Here is an 18324-nt window from a genome sequence, read left to right on the forward strand (position 1 = left end):
GGCTTAAGTGCTATCACTTAAAGCTCAAAATTTGATAGCTGATAAATACAAGGCTAAGACTTTTGGGTTTTGGAATCCATAACCCACTTCTTCCAGAAGGCAAAGCCAAACATTACTGTAAAGGTGGATTAATAGAGGTGCTTTAAGATAAGAAATCTGACAGCAATATATAGGCCAAACCAGCTCCTGTTTTTTTACAGGAGCTTGTGGAGGAGGGGGAAAAAACCCAACAATTCTTGTAAAGATGTTTATTTTTTTCCCAAGTATCTTCTTGGCTGCTTTTTTTCCCTAGATGAAGAATTGTTTTATCAAGAATGGGAAAGAGTTGTATCAAGATAAGTCTGCCCCCAAAACCTAATGTTTTAGAGTACACGTACAAGGTATATTATAACTTTGAAAGTTCCTGTTTTCATATTATACATCTTAAAATAGATACCTAGCCTATACATGTGGGCGCAGATTCACATAAGCACAGGTGTTGGTCTGATTACCCTAGATAATAAAGATATATATTTCCAAGTGCAATTTATTTCTTAAGTTGAATCTGGACAAGATTCAGAGATGACTAAGAGGAAAATCAAAGGTATGGAACAACTCTGATGTCAAGAATGGCTAGAATAGGATCCTTGATCAAGGGGAAAAAAGGTGATGGAGGAGTATGTGCTGGAAGCCTTGAAAAAATCATGTTAGTGTGCAGACTGAAGAGACACGTTGCCTTCGTATTCAGTGTGTGAAGTAACACATGAAACTTGCAGTTGTCAAATTCAAAACAAAAGGACTTCTAGCATCTGAGCCATTGTGCAGTAATGACATGCTTTAAAACCTCGACATACATGAGAGAAAAATCTTTATAGGGTTATTAAATGGAAAGATATTACTGCTGATTTGGAAGGACTCTGAGCTTTCCGTTTGCCAAAGAATGTTCTGAGGAAATGTCACTTATGTGCTTGTCTTAAATATGTTCTTTTTTTAGGCATTTGCTGTGAGGCCTAGGACAGCAGGTTCAGACAGTGACCCAGGATAAACAAAAGGTTTAGCTGTTCTTGTGGTGTAGAAAGATTTCTGTGGAAGAGATTCATCTTTTTTGTTCGATCTAGGAAGCCTACAGCAATTACTTCAACTATTAAGTTCACTTGCAAAATAATAACAGGGACATTCCAAACATTAATCTAGCACAGGGAGTGAGCCTTTCACTATCCTGTGCTGTTACCTTAAGCTAAATAAAGCAAAAACATGGATAATAAGCAGAGGCAAATCAAGTTATAAGGATATACACTAAGAGCCTAAGGGAGAAAAGAAAGGTTAATAGCATTGTTGACTGTGAAGTGTGGAAGAAGCCCTGAAAAAAGGCATTGACTCAAGCTAGTAAATCAGTGGTACACGGCAGCAAGTTTAGCTATCACTACTTGCGTGAACAGAGTCTGGATTATCTCTGTATCCATCAACTGATGAAACCACTCAGGTTTGCCTGAAAATGACTATCCTTTTTAAGCAATGCACTGTCACTTCCCACTTGAAGTGATGGTTTCCATCAGTCCCTATATACTTTGGAACTGCTTCAGTGAATAGCATCCCTGGTAATACAAGGCTGTTAACTGTCTCCTTGTTTTTAATCACTGCAGTTAAATGGATTTCAGAAGGAAAATAATAGATGACTTTTCTTGGCCCACTGTGTTTCTACAGTATTTTAAAATTTTCCAACCTACTTACCATCAGTTAAAATCTCAAAGCCAGATATATCTGACAAGGTAAGGACACCACACTGAAGAAACAGACAATTTAATTGTTAGGAAGACATAGACAACAAATGGTATTACTCAGTTACTGAGCCATGCAAGGAAGTATCTTAAACAACTCTCAATGTAGGGCGCACTAAAACCAAAATAATTACATATGTTAACTATGACTTGGTATGTTAGCATGATGCTTATAGATGTCTCAGGTGCAGAGGCTGTTTCCCTTTGTTGATGTGCTTAAGCAGCTGCTGTTAAGGTGTGGGAAGAAAATGAATGTAGTAATGACTCAGATTTATTCTCCTATTTGGGGGTGGGGAGAAATCAAAAGTCAAAAAGTTAACCTTGCTTGTTTAAGCCACTTTTTATTAAGCTATCTTAGAGATATGAGTGCTTAGAGAAGGTAGCTGTACACAGTAGCAGGGATTAGCCAACATGCTAAAGACTTTCAGTAGAATTAGTAATTTGTTTTCCAGTTCTGAGACTGAGTGTAAACATGTGGAATACCAATATGCTCTGGTTTGGTTTAGTTTAGTACTGATAGTTACAGAACAGCTAGCAAAGTCAGCTAGCTGACTTTCTGATCTTTGTATTTATCTTTTTATATTTGCAGAGATACTGACACTTCAGTATCGAGCAGCAAAACAATATAGCATTTGAAACTAGGTAGTTAAAGCTGTTTTCTTTTAACTTTAGCTAGATCTTCTGAAACTGCTCGCACCATTCGTTCTGTAGCTTTCTTCAAACTGTTCGCTGTCTGTATGGCATGATCCAGAGTAGAACTTAAAATCTGTTGGGAATAAAATATAGCCTTGTTTATACTGAAGGCAAATATTTACATAGGTATAGAATAGAAAGTGATGTTTAATTAAGGTTCTGTGTAGCATTTTCACACTGAATACATGTTGAGAAGTAAAAATTCTGAGTCATGTGATATACTGCTCCAGGATTCAAGTTGGAAGTTTCTGTTACTTATTTCCCTCTTTAATTGTGTAATCCTTTGAACTGAGGGATATTTATACCTTTCTAAAGTAGCAGTCCCAGTGTGGTGCATGTTTGTTGTATTGAGAAGGTTTTCTTCTGGTTTTGATAGTGGTTTGTATGGCTAGGGTGACATTCTTTGTTTCAGTATATATGAAACATAATTCCAGAGGTAAGATCCGGTACTCTTTCTCTGCCCCTTTCACCATTTATACAGAGACTAAGTTGCATAAAAAGTCTGTAACATACTCATATGAAGTAATATACTAATATATAAGCTAAAACACTTCGTTTTTTAAACTCCCTCCTGTCTTATCCTCAAATGGACTAGACACGCTTAGATTGTAATAATCAACTTGCTAAGAATGGGGATGTTCAATATTGCCATGATGTGGGGATGTACTCTGCCTGAGATAGTTGTGTGGCTTTTAATTTTCACTCTAAAGTCTTACATTTGCATTGGAATCACTGGCATTTCTGTTTCTGATGTTAACTGCAGATCTGCTTCGGGCAGACTTCTTGCTGGGTAAGTATTGATGTGAAAGGATAATTTTATCATATGTGCTTGAATAGCAGGTTTTGGCAGCCTCAAAGTTTGGCCTAAAGATAAGATATATAGAATAAAACACAAACAATTTTAGTAAGCAAAATAATCTGTAAACGAGGAATTAAATACATGCACCTTGAGAGCATACTCAGTTGCAAGTTAATTTTACAGTGAGTAGAATTTTTCATTTAATTTTAAACCACAGCCCATCATAATTTGTGTTACATCTGTATTGCAGTAAGACAGAAAACATTCCAGGATGCAGAGTCAGGAAATCTCTCATAATAGCATCACATTCTTGGTGCTGTAACCTTCTCTCACAGAGTGGTCTATGCCATTGATTCTCAAGTGCAGCTGCTGTACTTCCAGGCAATTGCTGCTATTGAGTAATGTTGTCAAAAAACTATGGTAACAAAACTTAGGTCTGAGTTTCAGTCTAGTCTGTGCTATAGTTAAGAATCCATTTTACTTCAGACTCCCAGTGTAATTTAATGTTAACAGTTTAAAGTGGGACTGTTACTTACGAAGAAATAGTTGGTAGCAAAGAGAATTGCATCTTAAATAATACAGACCTGCTTTTGAATCTGTGAATGGGAACATCCTCTTAATGAAGTGAGTTTTTTTTTTTAAACCAAATGTGTCAGCTAAAGAAGTCAGATGTTGACTCTTCATTATATTAGAAAGATTGAAGAACTACTTTACTCGTTCTTAGAGTAAATATTTTCATTTCATTATTGAGTAAAATTCTAATATACCACATGTACCGCAAAAGAGAAAACATTCTTCCTGCTTATGATACTGGTGAGGTTTTTTTCCATGCTGAATCTTCAACAATGGCATTTTCTGTTGTACTACATATAGTTATTGCTACAGGTTACCTTTCAAAAGAAGGTCGGTTTGCAAGTTCATGTGGCTGTTTATTTTTTTGAGCCTTTTGAGTGGAGATTCTCTTCTGTGAATAAGCTGGAGTTGTTGAGGCCATGTTTAAAACAAAAGCCAAAAAAAAAGTAATTTTCTATATATTTAACATTTATTTAGCATAAATAAAAAAAGTTAACTATCACTGCTGAATAAAACTTGAATATGTTTAAAGGTTTTTTGTAAATGAGGACAGATTTAACCTTTTTGGGTTTGCTGTTGAATTTAGTTCTGTGACAAATGGTATGCAGATTTATATTCCTTTTCATACAGTGAAAGACTGCAGGGGAAAGTGTAGAATAATCAGACTCTCATAATCTTAATAATTACATGAATACTAGTTTGATTTATAGTTTTACAGTATTTCTATAGAGAAGTAACTAACCTGTACTTTCTTCCCACTGTTGAAAATTTATATTTTTCTGTGTGCAATTTCTTCCTACAGTATAGGAAGGAGTATAGAGAGAGGAGTCTGAGATAAGTGACTTCAAAAGCTAAATGTTCAACTTTTTTTTTTTTTTTAATTAGGCTTTCCTTGCCTTTGCTGCATGTCACACAATTTGAGTGTAGAACTGGAATTTTCTTTAGTACTTATTTATGCTGCATTAGGAAATAGCTAGCACTGAAAAAGTTGGCACGGTAATACCCAATTTTAGTATTATTCCATGTGGCACTGCAAAATGAGATATCCCTGTCATAAATGAAATATGGAAGAGACTCCTCTCATAAAGAACCAGAGAAAGTTAAAGCTCTCTGTATGGGGATTAAACTTGGCTAGCTGTGTAAAAGCTGGATTTGCTGATCTTGCTCTACAAGTTCTGTACACATTCACTGTTTAGCTACAATGCTACTGATTGCTTATACTAAATTAAATTTGGCCTGATACATGTGCAGTGTGGCTTTCTGCCCCTTAAAATCTAGCCTGTGATGGGTAATTATTTCAGTAACACTTTATACTTACAGGATGAACCAGAACTTTTATTTCTATGTGGGGCACAAGACTGAACAGTGTCTTTGTAATTCCTGAGTTTAAATTGATCTCTGCTTCCTCTAGGGCATCTGCATCTAAGACCTGAAAACAAAGACATGTTGTTTAGAAAAAAACACACTATAAACAAGAATATTCTTGTGTAGATTTTAATATTTTTGCAATCATTATACCTTTTTTCTCTCCAAATAATCTTGTATTGAATGTTTTGTAATTTTCAGTCTCACAGTTCACAAGTTCCTCGCTTTGTGAATCATTATAAGAATCATAGGCTGAGATGTCTTCTGAATCGCTGCCTAAAATCCCAAAAAATATATTAAAAAGGTCTGAAATATTAGAAATTTTGTCCTGTGTACCTAGGTAATTATTTGGCTTTCACCACCATCATTTCTGAGCCCTTCGCTGCCATTAACACTACTGAAATTTGAAAGTACTTTTTCCTCCATTTTACAGGGGAATTGAACTTTAAAGATTGGCTTTCAGCCCTGACTGTAAGCCTCAAATGTAGATTTTTTTTTTTTTTTTGGTGGTTGTTGTTTCCAGTCCCAGAACTGTTTTTTAAAAAAAATTAAGCTCTCCATCTCCCTTTCTTTTAGGTTCTTGTTTTGAAGGTTAAAATTCCTACAAGTTGAAGTGTTAGGAAAACAATGCAACCTAAGAGGAATGTGACGAGAATCTGGGAGGATCTAGTATGACACTGCTTTAGCTATTGCACAAACCAATACTAACAATAATGGCCCCAGTGTATTATGTTGAAGTGAAAGGATATCACAGAGAAGCCAAGGACAAAAGGTAGACCAAAGGTAAGAATAACCTACTTATTCAGACCTACAACTGAATTTAGGACTATTCTCTTTTACTTGTTGGGTACTAACAGCATCAAAGTATTCTGCAGTAGAAAGATAAAATTGGGATGCCCTAAGAGAAACAAATGCCAACAGATTCATAGTGAACCTCCAAGAGCTGGAGTCTTGAATGACTTGACAGCTGACTTAACTAGCTCACAGTAGCCTGTGTGGGCTCTAGTTTGGATTTGGTGAAATTATATTATTAGGAGCTGGACTAAGGAAGGAGAGTATTTCTAGTCTGTGTCAACACTGAATGGATCAAAGATTTAGGAAAACCTTTTCCTTTTGTTTTCATGCAGAATAAGAAAGTTGAATCCAAAAACTAAAAGTGGAAGTACTGATATGAAAAGTTTCAGTCACCAAGTTTGGAATCTCCTTTTAGGACATGAAATAAATGCACATGATAAGGAGAAAAAGCAAAAATCAAAGCATTGTGTGCACACCACTGTTAGGCTTTTGAAAATGTTAGTAATATTTGGAAACTTATCTAAAAAGGTGAATTACAGAGTAATTCAGGTTGCATACGACTTCTGGAGATCATCTGGCCCAATTCCCTCTCAAAACAGGACCAACTTAGATGAAGTTGCTTAGGACCCTGTCCGGGTGAGTTTTGATATCTCCAAGGATGGAGATGCCATAGCCTCTCTAAGGAAAACCGTTTCAATGTTTGACTAGACCCAGCGTTAAAACTCTTTTTGCTCATATCTAACTGGAAATTCTGTTGCAGCTTGCCTGTTGCCTCTTGGTCCGTCACTGAGACTTCCAAAGCAAATTTGACTTGGTGTCCTCTTTAGTCTCCCTTTTATTCTTAGCGCTGTGCTAAGCAGTAACATTTGTTAAAACTACAAACAATTTTCATGCTGCTGAGATGTGACAGGAATGTATTTCTTAACAGGATTCAATAGTAGGTATAAGCACAGTTCTGACTTTTTTGTATGCCATCACTACTTACTCAGGTTGGTATCTGATAAATCAGTTGGTTTTCTCTGAATGAAGAGTGAACATGTTCCAGTTTTCCTTTCCTGGATGTTTGTATTTCTTTGAGCATGAAAACAGAATGGTATTTTAATTGTATCTTAATACCTTTATGATGAGCCTTATGAGCATATTATATTAATGTTTGACTACTTCTTAGCTGAGGAGAAATCAGATTTACTCATAGAAAGAACTCAGCTCTATCAGTTATCTGAAAAGGTGGTTAAGTAGAAGCTTAAATTAAAAATCAACCAATTGTGAAATGGTGACCCCTTTAGTTAAAGCACACATTCTGACAAAAGGACCTTGACTTATCAGAGCTGTTAAAAATGCTTAAAAGTAGAGGTCTTGATAATCACATCTTTGAATAACAAAGTAGTATAGAATCCTCTGTATTTCATAGAATCATAGAATCATAGAATCATTAAGGTTGGAAAAGACCTCTAAGATCGAGTCCAACCCGTCAACCCAACACCACCATGCCCACTAAACCATGTCCCTAAGCGCCTCATCTACACGTCTTTTAAATACTTCCAGGGATGGTGACTCAACCACTTATATATGTGTTCACGTAAGTTGCATCAAAATATTATCAACGGTAAGGATGATATGGTTTCTTAGTAACTTGGCGCTATTAAGGCTTTAATTTTACTGCCTTTAGATAATTAGAGGAATATTTAAGGTGTACCTTCTGACAGAACAAGAATGAAGTTCCTTGTTTGCGTTATTTGACATATATATATTTTCAACTAGGGCATACAGTATCATCACATGTATTTGGAAAATTTTCCACCCATTCATGAAAATAATGATCAGAAGATTGAGCTAACTTTCTTTAAATGACAGAGGAAAAAAAATGGAAGCTAGGTGAGTTTTACTAGATAAATAAATATCTACTTTGTAAAATAATCTGAGAGCATATTTAGATAAATATTACTGTGTTCCATACTGCATGTATTGTAAGATCTAGCTTTGGATAGAGATTTAATTTGCCAAAATTTCAAACTCCAAAATAACCCATATAGAATTACTTTTATCACACAGACATTTCTGTAAATGAAACTTTACAGATTGACCCTTACACTTGAAATGTATGCAGATGTATCAATATGCTCTCCTTCCAGGCCTACCAGATTAGTTCATGACAATGATAATTTCAAATATTTTTCATTGCTGAACACTTTGCAACCCTCCCAATTCGGGATGCTGACATGCATCGCTGAATAGAGAACAAAAACAAAGCCTCTTCTCTTAATGCACTATTAAAATAATTCTGTGCCATTTAAGCACCATAAACCACATACTAGTGCACCAAGATGGGCTACTTCGTAATATGAATACAATCCTCTCTTTAATAAAATTGATGGGAGTTTTGCAGTTTTTCTGGTGGGCTGGTATATCACATACCTTATGCGATTAACTGGTGATAAACTTGAAAACAGATCATCCGTTCATTTATATATATTAAAGACATATAGTGTTTCATGCAGAGACCCATATAGAGACATATCAGTGTACATGCATGCATCTGTTTACTTAGCTGTAGAAAACCACGTCTATGACTAGCCCAAATATGTAATACACTTACCCTTTCATACTTTCTTCATCAGCATTAAATTTTTGACTTAATGTACCCTGACTATGGGATGGAAGACCTTCAGCAGCGTATTTTTCCTTGGGTGAAAGGAATCTCTGTTGCACCCAGAAGGCAAAACAAATTTATATGTAATTGTTTATGTTACTGTGTATCTGTAACTGTATTATCTATCAAAGAGGATAGTGTAAACAGTACCATCATTTGCATATCACTTCTATATTGCTTTTAGTTGCCATCAACTCTACAATTTGATTTATCTATTTACAATTCTAACTGGAGAGCACACTGGACAAAATATGAGCACTTTTTCATCTGTGAAGTTGGAATTCAAGACAGGTTTTCATGTTGCTTTGAAAAGGATTAGCGTATATAATTAGCATATTAATTTCTCTCAATGCCTTAAAATTAAATATTTTTGTAGGCAAGCAATTGCTTGTAGGTTTTTGCTCTCTGAACAAATAATAAAGGCAGGCTAGTAAACACAGTTAAATCTTCCCTGGGAGAAGCAAACTTTATCACAAATTTCAAAAATGTTTGAGAGTCTTTCCTTAAATTTCTCCTTTGGAAACCAATTCAGCAATATTATGATATGCTGTAGTATCTCAAAAGCTTGAGCCATCATGCTGTGCAAAAGCTGAAGAGAAAAATGATGTGTGATCTCAAAGCTGAATAAGATAATCTAAGCTTAAAAAAATGTGCGTATGGAAACAGATCTCATACCATTACGTTGGAAGAATGCTTGTTTGCTAGCAGACCTCCTTGTCCCAGAGGCTCTGTTTCTCTTCTGCAAGTTGATTCAGCTCTCTTTTGTAGCCTTAATTGGTTAAGGGGAAAACATTTGGTTTATTTTTCTAATCTCATTGACATTATTAACACCTATGAAATACTCCCCAGGAGGGCAGAGACAGTATCTAGAATTATTTCAGAAAGTTTTGATGGCTAATTATGTAAATATCTGCATCCCTTCCTTTTCTTTTTTAATTAAAAATACCACACAAATATTGGCAAATAATTTTTTACTGGCACTGTACTTTGACTAGTCATTCGTATCCTGAATTTGTGTGGTTGCAATGAATTTTATACAGAGGTATAATTTAACTCCTAGTGAAACTGATGGTAATGTTTTGGAGGTCCATAAGACCCAAAAAGGTAGAAATGCCAGGTTGGAAGGAATTCCTGGGTATGCAATTATAGAATTCTGTAAAATTTTATTCTGGAAATATTCCCGTGGCTGTCAAAGATTCCAGACATCCCAATTTTCTATATTCCGCAAATAATTTTAGGTAAATTTTTATAAAAGCTTCAATAGCTGTTTCAAAGTTTTCACTTACATATGAAGACAAAGATTGCACTTGTTGCCTTCTAAAGAAAATTGATTTGTCTGTGGGATTACATCCGTTGTCTGACTTTTTTCTCCCTCATTGTTCTTGTGAAGAAATACAGTTTCAATACCTCTTCTTTCTGGAGGATCAGCAATGCTTGAAACTACTGAGCTCTGTACAAAGTAACCACAGCATAGATACACGTAGTATGTGCTCATTACATTGCAAGTACATGACTTCTACCAGCCAGCATTTTCTGAGTGTCTCTAACGTGGGATTCAGAGAAAAATGTTTTCTAAAACATTGACTATGAAAGTATTTGGTGATACTTATCTGTAGATTTGTAGAAGGCCATAAGACTTTTTTTTGTGCATTCATTTATGATGCAGGACAAAATATTACCATGCTTAGCAGTAAACTCAATTTTCTATAGCACAATAATGTTTGGTCTTCTAGTAATTCTGTAGTCTAAGAATCTTGGACAAACCAAGTAATATTTCTTCCAACTAAATGATAGTGATTAATTTCCAAAAACAAAGACAGCTTTGTAAAAGTTCAAGTAGCTGCTCATATTTTCTTATTCTGAAATAAATGCTTTTGAAGCTGGGATTAAGAATATTCAGTGTAGTTGTGCTTTTATGCTTAGGTTTCTGTTATAAGAAATGAAATATTATTAAGTTAATATTTCATGAAAAAAATTTTCTTTGCAGTAACATGCTATCTAAAAGCATCATGCTCTTATTAGAGGAGAACATACAATAGTACAACCACAGTGAGGTTCTTGAGACTTGCATCAGTAAAACAGAAGAATTGTAGTCTTTAAATAATAAAACTCACTGAGTTACCTCACAAAGAGAGTATGATGAATGGGCAGATTCACAGGAAGTAAGCAAAGAAGACGAGTTGCACTTGCTATCATCAGTTTGTTCTTGGATGTCTTCAAGCAGCATGCCAAGTCTAAATATTTCCCCTTCCACCTTTCTAAACCCAATTGCAATACACAGTTAGTGAAACCTGTATAAACTGGTATTTTATTTCTTACTATGATAACCATACTGGGCATTGCAGTACACTTCCCATAGGAAAAAAATAAATTAATAGAGTTCACGGAGTCCCTTTTAAGAACTTGAATTAATCAATTAGATACCCTAATTATAACTAGATAAATGTTTATATGTAAAGCCCAAGATGAATTTTGGCCAAATCACTTCTAGATTACCACATATAATGTTAAGATAATGTTTTCACTTCAGGAAAATTCTAATGGATAAATGAAGTAATGGTTGTAAGGCACTCAAAATATGGAAAATATACTGATGTACTACTTAGCACTTATCTTCTAACCTTTCAGGATCAAACTCTCCGATGTTGATAGACTTCTCCTTGTAGTTCTGCAGCTGTAAATTACGGTGCTCTTCTCTAGTTGTTAAGTAATTCCTTTCCAAGGCCTTGAGGTATCTTTTCAATTGATTTAATGCCTTCACCAATAAGAAATAATTCAATAGCAAATGTCATTATGATTTAGCAAGCCATAGTGATAGCTACTTATGCTATGTAAGCCAGATGCTGTTTGCAGTGATGTTGGTAACAATTTTGGTACGGCTCTGAACTGGATCTTGTATGTCCACCTAGTACTCTGTGCTGCTCTATTATGAACAAGTAAAATATTAAACCATGACTTCTGAACTGATACCCTACATGTCAAAATTCATAACTTACATGGCAACTTAAGGCCTTTCACTAATAGTTTTGAGTTGTAATCCCTAAAACAGTTTTAAGAATTCAGCCATGTACTGAACACCTTCATTTTTGCCTCTTAAACTCATAATTTCAGTCTGAGATTGAGAAAAAGGGTATTTTTAAATGTTTGTTTGAGGAAAACATCAAGTATCTTGCCAGAAAATTATGAGTCTACAGCCATTTAGAGTGCATTTCAGATAACTGAAAATACATAAATTAATTTACCAGATGGTTGTCTTGTAAAAGGAATGTCTCTTGGGTCATACGCTTAGAGAAGTCTTCCACCTTCAAGACAATATATTAGACATTTTTGGGGGATTTTAAAAACTAATATACCAAATGAGTATAGAACTTGAACATCAGTGCAAAGAATATATTGAAACAGAGCTCTCTACTTTCTTTATCAGTTGATCTGTTTGATCCTTTAGTACTTGAGACATCTTTTCTCCTAGTGTTAGTTCTGGCAGTAAATCAGAAGGATTTAGACAGTGTGCTTCTACTGTACCAGCTGCTGGTAATGCTGATGCTGTTGTTCCACACTGTAATCCTACATAATACAAGATAAGATCAATCAATTGGAATTTCTACTCAAAAGGGCTATCAACTTGCATAAAATAGTCATTTGTATAGTTACTGTGATTTTATTTACTTGCTTTAGACAGACCATGTGTAGATTGTGTAGGGATAGAAGCATGTAACGTAAAGACTTCGGAGGATGTCCCAGTGTCTTCTGAGTAAATGGCAATGCTGGCATTTGGAAAATCTGACTGACGAAGTATCTGTTAAAATGAGAACTTTGGTTATAGAACACTTGTGGACATAAACAAAAAATTTAGAAATAGCTCCAAATACATATGACAAGTTATTAAAATTAATGAAATATTTATTATAACAATACCGTATAATTTTCTGTGTTTATAGTTTGATGTATGTATAATGTCTCATTGTATAAATACTTAAATACTTCAACTCTACATTGTGAAAATCTAAAAAGGATTTCTATAAATGGGAAGTACAATATGAAGGTGACAAAAATAGTTTTCGGGAATATTCATAGTCCTAGAGATAAAGGGGAATTAATTGGAAAAAAAAAAAAAAAAAACAACAACCAACAACAAAACAAACAAACAAACCAACCACACAAAAAAAACCCCAACAAAAAACCACAACCTATTTTGAGAGATTTACCTTAGGATTCAGTCTCAGGTAGTGAATATGATTCTGGGTGTCAGCATGCTGTGCATGGGTCAGCATCTTGTTTGCAGCCAGGAAATAATAGGGAAAACTATTAAAACTTGTTACATTTTTAGTAAAATCGAACGATTTACTAAGATACAAATCTAGGAATGGACTTAAGCATCTGTATAGCTCTGTGAGTGAACTCCATGGCAGGGCATGAAATTGAGAAGTGATTATCTAATTACTAACAAACTTTAAAAGAAATTTACTACAATAAGAGAAATACTGTTGTCAAACAAATACTTTAAAAAGAATTGACTTGTCAATAAATACCTATATAAATAGTTGAAGAGTGTTAAGATGTGAAAAAATGCAACATAATCACAGGCACAGTATAAAAATATATTTTTAAGAAAAACTTTCAAGTACTTTTGGTGAATTTGAACATTTATGTATAATACTAGAAATAACAATTTATAGTGAATTTCTTAATGATTTGATAGGATGCTTTATAATTGCAAATAACACTCCAGAGCGTCATTAAATATTTGGTAATGAATGTTCCATATAAATTCAGTCCCACAACATTTTATTTGTGAAAGCAATTGTTGACTAAAGTGATATACTTGCTGATACCTATAGACTGCCTGCATGAACTAGTCATGTTAGATTTTACTGGATACAGAATATCTTCTTATGGTAAACCACTCTTTACCAAGTATTAAGAATTTCTTAGAGCATTTTAATTACCTCTGGCTGTTGCAACAGTTCTGGAATTCTCATTTGTTCTTGATTCTCTATTTCAGCAGAATTGAAATAGTTCTTATTTTCTAGAATGTTATTCACAATTACCGATTTACTTAGCAAAACAGGGAAGGATTTTGCTCTTTCAGTTGTAGGAAGTGAGTTAATATTGTCACTTCTTTTTGGTACTTTAACTTCTGAAGCAACTTCAGAGAAGTCAGGAAGGCAATAGTGAGCTTGACCTTGGCCATATTTGAGCTCGAGAGGTGAAACTGTTTTCTTCAACAGGGTGCTCTCTTCTTTCATGTTTTGAAAGATGTGTGTGTCTTCGTTCTCATTAATCAATTGTGAATTTTCTTGTCTGCACCCACACTTATCAGTAAAAGAAAGAGGTTTCTTTGAAACACATCTATTTTCATTTAGCACATTTTGATTTTTATCACCAGTGTTTACTTCCTTGTGCTTTTCTAAGTGATATTCTTCAAAGTTAGTTGCCCACTGTTCATGCGCTAAAGGGCCTTTGTCATGTTCTGAAGGCTCGGGTTTGTTCACGGTGTCATCGATACTTTCAGTAAAGGATGTCTCTGGTATTGTCTCGCATTCAATTAACTGGCATGTGCTTGTTAACTCTCCCTTAGAGAAATGACGGAAAAGGACATTGGACATCTTTGAGTTAGTTAGATGTTCTTTGCTATTTGGTTTACTAGAACTACTAACAGGTAATTCCTTCTTAAAGAAAGCTTCACTTCCAGGCATTTCAGCTGAAATTCCTGTTGTTCCTATGGCGTCTCTGTGGTGACTGGAGAATTCTTCAGGCTGTGAAGGAGTTTCATAATTTGCTGTTGCTTTTATGTTTTTGTTAACTTCAGAACAGGCCAAGTTTAAAATACCAGAAATATCTTTTGTACAAGTACAGTCATTCAAATTATCTGAATTATTACTGTATTTACAGGTTATTCCTACATCTCCATCATAAGGTAAGTCATTTTGTTCCTCATCAGTTGCATCTGTGATACAGCCTAATTCATCTGAAAATGAACTATTCATTTTGGGTTTTCATCCAGTCCGCTGGCTTGCACTTTTTTGTAGTCTCTATATCCAGTTTATGTAGAATATGAATGCCATTGCTTCTCCAATTATGGATAGAGCTTTTATGATTGCATGGATCAAAATCTTGTATGAGTAATAATTATTTTATACTTAAATACATTTGAGAGTAAGATCTACTGTTTTTTAGAACCATTCCCCTGACATGGATGTTTCCTTTTCATACTTGCACTAGTGTAAGTCTGGATTAACTACTGAAGGAAACAGAAAGACACAAATGACAAAAGCAGAGATAACTGTCCTTGCTTGTTAATCCTCTGTAGCATTTTAGACAAAAAAACTTGGCTACAGAGCCAACAGTGGTACTAGAATTCAACCTCAGTTAAAAAAAAAACAGTAGTAAAATACAACTTCTCCCACTTTACCTCACCACCATAAAGGGTTTCTTCAGCCTCTGCACCAGAGAAAAACCACCAAAGCTTTTTCAATTAATTTCTCTCTTTTCATCAGGTAAAAAGCAACGAATTGATATGATACTGAAGTAACGCACAGACTTGTCACATGCAGGCAGTATGTCGTTTCACCTCAGCTGCAGTCACTTCAGGCAGAAAGAGGCAGACTCTCAGCACCGCTTTCCTCTCAGCGGGAGCGCAGCTGCGCGGCTGTCTTTTGTCGTTCTCCGCGGGAAGTGAAGTTACGCGGCAGAGGCCCGGCCGCTGCTGCTTTTATTAAAACTTCCTTTTGCAAGAAGCCGTACGTTGCTGCGGCGGCGTTACGCGCCTGCTGGAGCAGCCCTGCGGGCGGTGTGACGGGGCCCGCCGGGGCGGCAGGTGTGCGGCGGGCGCGGTGCTGCCGCCGTCTCCGCTTACACGCCGGTAACCCGAGCGCGGCGGCCGGGCGGGCCGTGCCGTCGGGCGGGGAGGGGCAGCACCCCTCCCTGGGCGGGGAGGAGCGGCGCGGCCGGGCTGCAGGTGCTGCGGCTGCCGCGCCGCTCCCTCCTGGCCCCGCCCCGCCCCTCGGGGAGGAGCTCCGACCACCACCTGGGCCCGCCCCTCCCTCCCTCCCCATTGGTCCGTATGAATGATGCGGCCTTCCGGCGGCGGGGCGGAGCGTGCGCAGGCCGTTGGCCGCCCCGCCTGAGGGGGAGGGCGGCCCTGGCGGTGCGGGCGGGCGCGCGGGGATTGGTGGGTTCGAAGAGCGGCTGCGCGTGGGCGGGCGCCGCCCCGCGCTCCCCGCTGCGGTGATCGCTCTGGGAACTGCTCCGGCACCGGGGCCGCGCCGGCCCCGCAGCCCGCCGCCGCGCCGGCACCCAGGTGAGACGCGGCCCCGGGCGGGAGGGGGCGCCGGGAGGCCCGGTGGCTCGCCGCCCGCTGCGAGGCCAGCGGCGGCTGGGCGGGGGTCGCGTTGTGGGCGCGGCGGTGAGCGCCGGGTGCCAGGAAGGGGGGCTTTGCGGCGGGCAGCCGCCGTGCCGCGCGGGGCCGCCCGGCCCAGGTGGGACCGCCGGCTCCCGGCGCCGCCGCCGCCGCCTGTCAGCACCTGCTCTCGCGCCGCGGTCGGGCGGCTCCGAGCGCGGCTCCGGCGGCAGCGGCAGCGCCAGCTCCTCCGGTCCCGGCTTCGCAAGGCTGCAGCGGCCTTCATCGCCGAGCCACTGCTGAGCGGCCCGATGTGCTGGCGAATAAACTTACCGTATAGTCAGCTTTGGAAGGCTGCTGTTTGTGTCTGAAGTCCCGTATTTTGACTTTAAGCGATACTTCTCCTGGCAGTCGTTGACTTCACTTTGGACCCAAAAGCAGGACATACCTATCAAACCAGCCCTTATCGATTGCGTATCGTTGAGAGATCACCCTTGTTTCTCTAAAGTGACTTAGTAGCAAAAAGACATTAGATATCAGATATCTTTAATCAGTTGTGTTGTGCTTAACAAGATAGATAGGGATGATAAAGAGTAAATAAAATTTTAAGGGGAGGAATGAAACAGGCTATTAGTATAACAGGAAAAAAAGAACCGGCAAACATACTATGAAGTATACAGGGAACATGCTCTAAACTCTTCAAGAATTTGAGTTAGAAATGTTGTGGCAGATCCAAACTCAATTATACCAAACCGAGTCTTACTTATCCACTAGACTGTAGCCTTTGTTGGTCTAGTGCCTCCCCTTCTTCTTTTGCTTATTCAGTTTTTGAACGGAGGGGTGTAGTTACTCAGGAATTCTTTATCCCGTTATTGACCTGATCCCAAAGATATGAATTGTACCCCACCTTGAAGCTGGGCCTTCCTTCTGCTTTAGAAGCTTTTTCAGCTTAACGTGCTGTTCCTCTTAGGTTCTTGCCAGCAGGCTGCAGGGCGCATGCATCCTGGGTTGCCATGGAGAGCTGCGCAACCATCTCAGAATTTAGAAGAACGTGCCGAGTCTTGCATCTCAAAAAGATCAGTTAAGAGATTCCAGTCCCTCCTTAAATTTTGTCTGAAAACTTTATAGCTTTTGTTTAAGCAATAATTTTATTAAAGCTGAAAACGTCAGCAAAAAAGTCATCCTCACAATGCAATCCTTCTAAATTCTTTGCTTATATATTTTTATTTTGTGTTTAAACTAATTTGTAGGCCTGTATCAGTGTTCCTTCTTACTAGTTCCATTAATGGTTACCTAGACTTCTGAACTGTGGTTATGCATCCCTCTTCGGAGGGAAGGACTTTATACTTTCAGTTACTTCCGTATAAAGCTGAGACAAAACTTACCTGAAACTTAAGACAGTGTTATTGGACTGGAATAAACCTATGTGGGTCTTGTCTGTTGCTTTATTTAAAATGCTTTATTTAAATGCTCTTGTAACTCTTTCAGGGAGCTTAAAACTACTTAAGATTGTATATTCCAGCTACTCTTGCTGGAAAGTTACTTCAGAACTTGATGGTTACGTCAAAGTAATTTTTAAAAAGATATTGATAGACATCTTACTGTTTTGTTCTTGTGCTTTCATTGTCACTTGGCTTAAATTGTTAAATTTTTTTCTTTCAATTTTTCTGAGGTATTTAGAGACAATTCTTTCTCCTCTTAGATTTTCTTTTGGTAGTCAGCAAGCCAGTCTCTTCTAGTATGAATGTTGAGTGAAAGCATTGCAAAAAGATAGAAAACTTGTTTTTTTTGGCATGTTGCAGAGGAGAACAACACAATTTTGAAAATGAGTCTTACTTCCTACACCTTATCAGGGTGGGAATTTATTCTTATTTTGCTAGAACTGTTTCTAATGTCAATTCTCAGCCTTTTCTTGTCAATAAATGAGAGCAGACCAATCTTCTAAGCCAGTATTCTTCAGGTCCCCAAGCGCAATATAATTTGGAGAGCAGCTTGGCTCCCCATTAGTTAGGAAGGAAAAGTTTTATTAAGAAATGGGTGTTTTCTTTGAAAATAAATGTTATCTGTCCGTAGTTTTAGCTACTGAACGTGCGGGGAGTTTTTCTTGTTTTACACAGTTTATCTGGATTCTCCTGTTTTGCTTAAAACAGGGTCATTTTTAGTTTCTCTTAGTTTTCCACTTTTTTAATTTAATAGCAAAGATATTTGTACTTTTCTCTTTTTGTCATTCAGTTTTTTGTAGCAGTTGTGTGGTCAGTTTCACTTTCCACAACTTAGTCATTCCTGCCCAGATCTGGTAACTATAATAGTCTTGGGTTTAGTAGTCTTTAAGGTTAACATTTTAATGAAATTG

General features: G+C 37.5%; 2 protein-coding genes across 4 annotated transcripts in view; one reads left to right on the top strand and one right to left on the bottom strand.

Moving 5' to 3' along the window:
* Positions 1–1764: 1764 nt before the first annotated feature.
* On the bottom strand, positions 1765–15612 carry AKNAD1 (AKNA domain containing 1). Its single transcript, XM_075156470.1, has 16 exons — positions 13579–15612; positions 12838–12903; positions 12299–12428; positions 12045–12196; positions 11875–11934; positions 11254–11387; positions 10755–10890; positions 9919–10082; positions 9308–9401; positions 8579–8682; positions 6968–7053; positions 5341–5463; positions 5141–5251; positions 4140–4224; positions 3167–3314; positions 1765–2523 (listed from the first exon to the last, which is right to left on the bottom strand). Exons 1-16 carry the CDS (start codon positions 14617–14619, stop codon positions 2404–2406), a joined length of 2754 nt encoding a protein of 917 aa, XP_075012571.1. The 5' UTR covers positions 14620–15612; the 3' UTR covers positions 1765–2403.
* Positions 15613–15781: 169 nt separating this feature from the next.
* GPSM2 (G protein signaling modulator 2) overlaps positions 15782–18324 on the top strand; it is a 33026-nt gene continuing 30483 nt past the window's right edge. For 2 of the 3 annotated variants that reach the window (XM_075156482.1, XM_075156483.1), the window contains exon 1: positions 15782–15932. The gene's annotated coding sequence lies outside the window, so the exon portion shown is untranslated. Of the gene's footprint in view, positions 15933–16941; positions 17052–18324 lie in introns of all 3 variants that reach the window. The other variant, XM_075156480.1, reaches the window with a different exon arrangement.

Source organism: Calonectris borealis, chromosome 8, assembly GCF_964195595.1.
Source record: "Calonectris borealis chromosome 8, bCalBor7.hap1.2, whole genome shotgun sequence".
Taxonomy (NCBI): Eukaryota; Metazoa; Chordata; class Aves; order Procellariiformes; family Procellariidae; genus Calonectris; species Calonectris borealis.